Source organism: Anguilla rostrata, chromosome 7, assembly GCF_018555375.3.
Source record: "Anguilla rostrata isolate EN2019 chromosome 7, ASM1855537v3, whole genome shotgun sequence".
NCBI classification, from domain to species: domain Eukaryota; kingdom Metazoa; phylum Chordata; class Actinopteri; order Anguilliformes; family Anguillidae; genus Anguilla; species Anguilla rostrata.
The window spans coordinates 42,775,218-42,784,608 of record NC_057939.1 but is presented as its reverse complement, the minus strand read 5'-3'; the positions used below and the strand labels follow the sequence as shown (position 1 = coordinate 42,784,608).

The following is a 9,391-nucleotide window of genomic DNA, read 5'->3' as shown; positions in this document are numbered from 1 at the left end:
CTCTGGTTTCCAGCATGGCCAGTGCAGAGCAAAATTATTGCAAGATCTTGAGAGTCACATGAGTGTATTTCCCCCACAAATACCATTAAATCGATACAAATGTGCGTAGGATACCCTGAAAGCACAACACATATTTACTGCCCTGGAGGTAGAGAAACAGCATACAAAACTGCTCTGGAGAGAGATAAATAGTTCACATTAGATATATTGTGACCAACGGTGGCTGCAGCCACAGGGAATAAACAGGAAATGGAAACCCAGAGGGAAGCATGCGTCCAATAAATCTTTTGAGGGACATAAAGAAACAGTCTTGAATCTACGCTACTGTCGTCTTCCTGTTTAGGCAGTCGGAAGACACTGATCAACGGGAAGTATAAGTCAGATAAAGTGTGTTTGTATGCTTACATATAGGAGAGGGTACTTCTTCCAATGAAGAGCAAGACAGTCCCTCCCTAATTCCAGATTGCGCGTTGTGTTTCTGTCTTGTTTGGGGCTGGTCCTGTTGGAGCCTGGTACATCGTCCCGTCACAGTTTTGCCGACAAACAGCATAAGTTACCCAATCACAAAAGATCCCTTATACTGGTACAGAGACTTCACAGTCGCAATAGGGACATAGGTTTGTTTGTTTGTAATATAATGTTTTTTTTTTTTCAAACAGGAGTTTTTGTGTTTGCCTGTGAGAAACAGCTCGTCATTGTACCAAAAAAAGACTAAGAATAAGTCACACTGATTTGTTTTCCAACTTTATCCACTGTGAGTGTGAATGACAACTACTCTTAGACATGGTTTGATACATACAGCTCAACATGTGATAAAATGGCTGACTTCAATGTACTGCAAGTCAAGACTTAGTAGCTAGAATTAGCTTGAATTGGTCCAGCTGGGGACTTATTGTTGATTAAAAAAAGAGAAACTACACCTTCCACGACAAGAATGGCATTACAAAAAGAACATCCTCTATAAATATATACGTTTGCTCGGCTATTATGCAGGGGGAGTTATGTAAGTTATATTTTATACTGTATACATTCTTTCAGCATGGATCTACAGCATATGGGGGTTACAACAGAAGGGATAACCAAAAAGTTAGAAATTGTAACTACCGGGCTAACGTTTTTTTTTTAATTTTTATTTATTTATCCTAAATTGGAATCTGAGCACATTTAGCTATAATAAATGAAACAACGAATATGCGGTTAAAGTACCATACTTTGAGGTTATTTTCATCCATATTGGGCGATCCTGCATGACTTACAGCCCCTTTTATACTTAGTCCACCATTTTAGGGTAGCAAAATTAATTTAACAATTGAACATACGATGTAATAAATAGAATAGAATAGAAATAACCTACAAAACAATCACAACTGAACTGTGTGTCAGCTATTGCACTTTAAATAACAGATATCCACTGCGGGTAAGACCAGGAAAAGCAGCATTTCCAGGAAATATATTTCTGTACACGCTTCCAAATCGGGAAGACTTGCTCATTGGACAAAAGAGCGAACAAAGCAAAAAGGTGATAAATCAGCCATTTCCTGACACAAAAGCAGGCGTGATCTGAGAAGGGAAGGGGAAAACACAGCAAGGCCGGCCACACATATTGGGCTTTAGCTGCAGGGCTACTCTGTGGCTGAGGCAACAGTAATAATGATCCGCACCATTGGCACGGTCACACACTACAGCTGTCTGCAGTCATCCACTACAGATTCTATGAGCATTCTGAGAAAAGCTGTCTAATTTACCAAAAGAAAGTTGGTTACTACAAATGGATGCATACTTTTATCTGACTGGTAGGCCATCATGATAAAACAGGTTAATTCATTGGTGTTATACTTTGGGAACCATGAGCATTGTCACATTTACTTCACTGTGGTGTGGTAGACATCTATATTTTCGACGATACTAAAATTTAAGAAATCAGCAAATGGCTTTGTTTAAGCAAAGACTGATTGTACACATTCAGCAGAACTTTCTGCTTCACAAAAAAGTGAACTCTACTTGACTGACAATTCAGGCAATTCTTGACCTGAATCTGAACTTGAATATAAACAAGACGTTGACATGCCTCTGCATTACTGTTGTGCCGGTGGTTATGTCAAGATCAAAGTAAAGACCAGCGTTCAGGTTTCATAGTGAAGGCATCAAGTTCAGTTAATCTGGGTGTCAATGTCATCCTGGTTCCCACCCCATCCACATAACCGCATGTACCGACATGCTGTGCAGCTACCTTTCAGGGCAGGTGTCTCCTCATGTGCTAGGAAGAAAAAATTCACCCCTACATCATATAAGAAATGTGTTGTCACTTGTGTCTATAGCAAACTTAATATGAAAATGGACAATCAAATATAGCTTCATTTAATTTCCTAAGCTTTACATTGAAAAATTTTAAAAACCTGTCACAAAACCTGTCTTCAGATTTGGCATTGAAATACAGTTCCCACCAGGCAATTCACCATTACCTCATAAATATCATAGACTGACTCATAGACTGAGTCTAATAAACAATGCACGCAGCCAGCTTAAGCCGCTCAATCAAACCAGACTTAAATTGTTTCAGATAGAACAAGCCTTAATGCTCAAAAACAAATGAACAAGAAGCGGTGAGGCCCGATAATGGTGGCGAACACACCCTCTGCAAAAATCTGTCTGCCTGTATCCAACATCAGAACGCTCCCTGTTTCAGTAGAATTATCATATTATACAGAGGAGGAGAATCATATTCTATTCATACAAAAATGTTATGAATAAAGATAAATAAAATAAATAATAAAAAATGTAACTATGTGGTCCTTTCTCAGTGCTCTCTTTAATATTATGGTCACATGGCATGCAAAATTGTTTTTATGTGATAATGAAGAGGAAACATATTAGAAAATCAAATATTGATTGAATACAGGCTTAAGTGCTTTTTATTGAATGAACTGTGCAAGACTGGGAGTCTGAGGGAGGGGAATCACAGAGATGGTTGCATATACTCTTTCAAGATAAAGTTGAAAAGCAGGAACATGGCTGGGTTTACTGACAGAGGAGAGTTAAGATTAATTAAGATTATCTTGTCAAACTTTTCAAAGAGCAGTCTTATTTAACAGAACATTCCACATTCTGGGCTCTGGGTGTTTTTATTTGAATCTGTGGGTATTAATGCTGCCATGTTTTTTTTCTTTAGGTGACTTTTCAGGTGATTTTTTCAAATGATCACTACTTTATAATCTCAAGCATGAACTGCAGATTTGTGAATGCAATTCCTTTGGAGGGAATCGCCTCTTCACGTGGTGTGCCTTCCCAAGTGTCTACAGTCATTATTTTACATCAAAGAAAGCTGTTGCCATAGTAACTGAGCTTAACGTCATGACTTTGTAATTTTAGGCAAAAACATCTTTGCATTTCTAATACTGCCAGAATTGAGAGCATACTGTAGCATTGTCAAAGCAACATAATTATATCAAACTCACAGACTGAGTCTAATAAACAATGCACTTAGCTAGCTTCAGCAGCTCAATCAAACCAGACTTAAACTGAACTAAATAAATGACATGGACATTTACAAATTAACATGAACTAAATAAATGCTTTCAACATCATTCAAAATCATACTCAAATCAGTTGAATTCTTCCCTTGAATTTGAAACATTAAATTGTTTTCTAGGCCCAATGAGACATGGACAACCCCCCCCCCCCCGCACCCCCCACCCCCTCTTGATAACACTATGGCCAATCATACACCACTGTGCTGGGCTGTCGGACCAATTCAGCACTGACAGAGCCAGGCGCAGCACACCATAGAGTGACACTGCCACCTAGCAGCTGCAACGTTCTGTGGTAGATGTCTAATCTTTTAAATCTTTTTTTTTTAATTCCTGAAAAGCTATGGACTGAGCAGTGTATTATTACAAAACTATTTGTGCTGTATGTTTAATGGTCCCAGTGGTGATTTCCTGGGCTTAGAAGTGAGACAAATGAAAAACGATGTGACCGGCAATGCAATACCACCAGCACTTAAAGTGCAGCTGCTCTGAGGACACCTGGATAATAACTGTATAAATGCAGGTTGACAGAGCGTAAAATCACCTGCTTGGTTATTTCTCTGGGCCATAAGTATGAATGTACTTGTTACGCACTCTAACTGGAACACAAGTAGAGACTAATATGTTGTTTCCAATAAACCTTGCCAAACAAAGAGACGGTAAATCTTTTAGAATCTTTATTTAAACACCTTATTTAAATCCTGTGGCAAAGAGTCCATTTAAAATGTATGTAACTGTAAAAAAAAAAGTCACATTGACGGGGACTGTTGCATTTGAAAGTGTACTTTTGGTATACTCCTTACATATTAATTTAGAAGAAAAAAAACGTTTATATCTTTTCACCGATAAAAGAATGTCTGCTGCCTTACTTAACTTACTTTCCCACTAGATGTCACCCTTGCAATTAGGTTCTTGAATATTTCAATTCAAAATTTTGCAGCAGCGTTAAGACATACAGTGGAAAACGAACAAAAAAATTGATTAGATTATTCAAACATATCTTCCTTTGGAACACACAAAAATAAATAAAATTACTATTATAATGCCAATCATTCCAGCCTCTTACACTTAAAAAAGAAAATAAAATTAGACAAATCTGGCTGTTGAAAATGCACTGAAATGACATATTTTACAGTAATACATAAAGTGAAGGACATATCTGAGCACCAGCAATGTACAGAACCAGTGCTGCACACAAAGGCATAATGGAACGAAGGTCTGGATTTACTAAGACCATTACCATGTGCGACCTTTTAGCACACACAAAACTAATAACACAACCAATCATTGGTGCAAAACAAATACCATGACCAATCATTAGTCGTGTAATTTAGCTAAAAGGTCTTGTACATGCTAAAGGTCTTAGTAAATCAAGCCTCAAGTGCATTATACCTCAGCAAGAGTTTAAAAGCACAGGAAAACGGGCTTAGTCTAGGGACTACACAAAGGACAGAAGGTCAGGAGTAACAGTATAAGAAAGGCATCATGGGAAGAGGAAAGAAGATCTTATTTAATTACAGTAAATAAAAGTTTCTGGCTTGGCACCAAATGCATGGCTTCGTCACTCTTACTAAGCCCTACTAATAGCCCATATCATAACCTAATCTGAACCGTTAATGTCCAGGACATGCTAATGGCATGGCGTGCCAGCCAAAGACAAGGTCACACCCGGCTTTGTCTTGAGGCAAACAGCAGTCAGGAAGTGAGATGCAATTCACTGGGGGATTGAAGTTCAGCTTAAAGGTGATACCTCACACAGGTATTTATGTGTATGATTGTGTGTTATTAGTGGGGTGCACAGCAAAGTTGAGTTTCCCCTTGATTTTATAATGGGTGCACATAAAAATTTTAACTTATTTGTAATTATATGCTTAGTATCATGGTGCACTACATGGTAAATAGCACCAACAAACAATGCACACTAAACCACGGAGATGGTTTTAACGCAGTTTGCAAAACATTATGATTTATTTGACTTTTCACTTGGACATTACTTGGCTTGTCTAACTTCTTGCCCAAAATGTCTTTCTAAGCTTATATATTGCTTGTCCCACCAGTGTTAGTTGAATTAAAAACGGATAACTCAATTTTAGGACCATTAATATGCAAGCCTGCAAAAAATTTATGAAGAAAGACAAATGAATCCCAAAAATTCAAGCCTTGAAAGTATACAGTATATGTATAATCCATTGTGAGGTCCATTATGTTTTTTCATTTTTTTATTTAAATGCGCTAAGATCAATCATGAGCAAGCTGCTCAACACCGTAATAATAATATTGTAATACTGTATTTAAATAATAACTAGGCAAGCACAATGCAAAACGGAATAAACTATAATATATTACCAATGTATATTTCAAAATACATGGAAGATAACTGGCCCTGAATAACAGAAAAATATATAGAAAACTGTTTTATAAAAGAAACCATGGAGAGAAATGTTTATGTGATGCAAATAACACAGGCAAATGTGTTATTTCATTCCCAAAAAAAAGAACACACATGTATTCATCAATTTATTCCATATGCACGAAAATATGTTTTGTTTCAATGTGTGTACAAGTCCTGTCGATATTACAATGAATGTGCTTCTAAATATGTAAGACTGCTCAATTCTGAACACAGGACACTATGGTTCTATTCATAAAAATGATAAAAATACAGTCACCTAACAACAGCGATGTAGGTATTTTGAGCATTCTGAATAGTGCTTGGTGTTTGAGTGGGAACGGTTGGTTTATGGCTTTGCAAAGTAAGACTCTGCAACAGTGACAAACAGGTTTTATAAAATATTTAAACATGAACAAGTACCCTGAATAAACACACTCAACTTGAGTTAACCCAGCTTATCAGCAGCATTACAATATGCTCAGTAGTTTCCTACTTCATCACAAACAAGACAAAGCAGTGTGACGCCTTGGAAAAGGTTAGTCATTTGTCTACTCTCTTCATAGGAAGATCGTCTGAAAAAGGATTTGAGGAAAAAACCCCTGGTCGATATAATGTGTACTCTCCAAAGTATAGAGTGGTTGCCTGTTAGTGTTTTTCATTTCAAAATGATCAAATTGATTTTAATAACAACATTGGAAAATACTCCAAACAGGAAGAGATATAGTACATTTAAAAATCCTGCAAAAATTACCCATTCATAGACAAGAGCAAAGGACGCAACATTGAAAAACCACGATAGATTGAACCTAAAGAGGGACAAAGTTAAATAAAGACATTTATTCAATGGAGCAATTCTAAACTTTGTGAAGTTCATCTTTTTTCACAAATGGAATGGTCTTTTATCTGTCAGTCATTTCCATGTGGGTTTGAGGGTGTTGCTGGAGGCGGAGTCTTTAGAATGGACGGACTTATCAGAGAGGCCGCTGCTGAACTTGCGGGAGTGGTCTCTGGGAGAGGGCGGAGTTTCACTTGGACTGACAGTCCGGCTGTAGACCCTCGTGCTAGGGCTCCTCCTCAGAGGCCCCTGAGTCGTCTCCCCGTCCCCGGGTGCGAGCTGGCCCCCCGCGGGTGCCACCCTGTTTGGCGCGTGCCTGAGGGACCCGGTCCGGGCGAGGGCGGCGGTTTTTGAGGGTGTGGACGGGGTGGAGCTGGGGCCGGAGTCCTTCTTCATCCACCGGGAGGACGAGGCCACCGTGTTGCGGGCGAAGCCGGGGAGGGCGGCCTTGGGGGCGTGGGCGGGCGTGGGCGGGGCGCTGCCGCCGCCCTGGGCCAGAGCCAAGGCGCGCATGGTGGAGCGGCACATCTTCTCCTCGGGCGGGGGCCTGGGGGCGGTCCGACCGGGTTTGACGGCAGGCTTCCTGAAGGACGGACCGCGCGGGGTCTGGTCCCCCGCCTGCGGGGCCTTCCGAGCCTTCTGGTCTTCCAGGGGGAGGCTGGGGCGGGGGGACATCACGCGCAGCGACTCAGTCCTCCTGGCGGGGGCGCCATGGTCCTGCGGTGACCGCCGTGCGTTTTCCTGACCGCCCGCTCTCTCCGCCCTTCCGGCCGCACCACCCGAGCGGTTCACCTTCGAGATGGGCACCACCTTGCGCATGCTCTGGTTCTCAGAGGTGGTCAACGTTCTTATTGACCGGGTTTTACTGCCATTCCCAGGGTTCTTAGTGGCAGGCTTGTGGTGTTTCTCACCCACCTGTTTGCCCTTGTTTGTGTTGTCTTTGGAGGACGATTGAACAGACTCAGGGTCGTCATTGGTGGATTGAGGTTCAGCCTGATCATTAGTGGGTGCAGACGCTGAGAGCTTATTTATGGAAGGAGAAGCTGACTGGTCATTGGTTAACGTAGATGCAGGCTTCTCTTTGGTTGATGACATCACCAAGTCCTTGCTGGAGGAGGCAGAGGCAGGGTGTTCATAGGTGGATATAGATACTACATGGTCATTGGAGGGAGGGGATGTTGCCTTCTCATTGATGGATGTAGACACTGATTGCTCATTGGCGGATGAGGACACTGATTGGTCATTGGTGAATGCAGGCACTAATTGCTCATTGGTGGATTCAGACACTGATTTCTCATTGGTGGAGGCAGACACTGATTTCTCATTGGTGGATGCAGACACTGAATGCTCATTGGTGGACACGGATGAAGCTGAGTTCTGGGCGTTAAGGTTACTGCGACTGTCGTTCACCAGAGTCCGCATGTCAGCAGCGGTACCCCCCCTGGAAACAGGAGAGTCCGTTTCAGAGTAGTCCAGGATCACGGAGCAGTCCGTGTCGGTGCAGTCCAGGAAGTGGGGGGCAGGCTGTTTGTTTGACACTGAAGGGTCTAGTGCTGGAGGGGGGTTATGGGCCATCGAGGAGGATGTGCTGCTCCCCTCCTGCTCCGGACCTGTGGACGTGTCCGTTTTATCGTCCCGCCCTGCTGTTGACCCTCTGCTCGGGCCTGAACCCGTCCCGGAAGGAGGAGAGTCCAAGGTCTCCAAATCGGTGACGACCACATCTCCCCTGTCGGCCGAGCGCGCGTTACTGTTACCGTCGTTGCCAGGGGCGACGAAGTCAAACGGCTGGAGCCCGGGTACCAGGGTGTGCTTTTCGACGCTCACGTTCATCTGTCCCCGACCGCCAGCCGCCGCCTTCAGGAAGACGTTCCTCTCCAGGTCGTCGCCGAGCACGAACGAGGGCCTGGAGAAGGCGCTGCGGCGGTCGCCGTCTACGCGACGGTCGGGGCCTTCCCGCGGCGAGCCCGGGGTGCCCTTGACCGGGGAGCGGGCGGGGCGGGCCAGGCTGAGGAACCTCCCGTCGGCGTCGCCGTTGGCGTCGGCGGCGAGCTCCAGGAAGCTGCGCAGCTCGCGGTCGGCAGCGGCGGCGGTGGTGGTGCTCCGGTGGCGGCGGGCGCTGGACGAGCGGCCCTGCGGGCTGTTGGGGCTCCGGGGCCGCTGCTGCAGGAAGTCCAGCAGCCCCTCCCTGGTCAGCGTCTCCACGTCGTTCTCGCTGCTGCTGCGGCCGAAGCCGCCGCCCTGGTCGGCGTTGCCCGCCCACGAGTGCCGCTTCTCCTCCAGCTCCCGCAAACGCCGCTGCTTGGTCGCCTCCTTCAGCTCCCGCTCCCAGTTGTCCTACACAAGTCACACCAGCAGAGGGCGTTACTAACATTAACTCAGAGCCTGAGTTTCAGCATGTGTGGTGTGGTTACCTTATGGCCAGATTCAAGACCTTTAGCATGTGCAAAACCTTTTAGCACACACAAAACAAATAACATGGCCAATGACTGGTCATGGTATTTGTTTTGCACCAATCATTGGTTTTGTTATTAGTTTTACGTGAGCTAAAACGTTTTGCATCTGCTACAGGTCTTAAATCAGGCCATAAGATGACCACACCACACATGTTGCAACTGACACGAGACCAGCATCAGAACT

General features: G+C 43.6%; 1 protein-coding gene across 2 annotated transcripts in view; it reads right to left on the bottom strand.

The window, feature by feature from the left end:
* Positions 1–4,187: 4,187 nt before the first annotated feature.
* The window catches only part of LOC135259743 (FH2 domain-containing protein 1-like), a 33,130-nt gene continuing 27,926 nt past the window's right edge, over positions 4,188–9,391 (bottom strand). Inside the window, exons 12-13 of one of the 2 annotated variants that reach the window (XR_010331361.1) lie at positions 6,152–9,088; positions 4,188–6,116 (exon numbers count right to left, since the gene is read on the bottom strand). Coding sequence is in view for 1 of the 2 variants with exons in the window: in XM_064344444.1 (XP_064200514.1) it covers positions 6,830–9,088 (2,259 nt within the window). In the remaining variant the exon portion in view is untranslated. Of the gene's footprint in view, positions 9,089–9,391 lie in introns of both variants that reach the window. The other variant, XM_064344444.1, reaches the window with a different exon arrangement.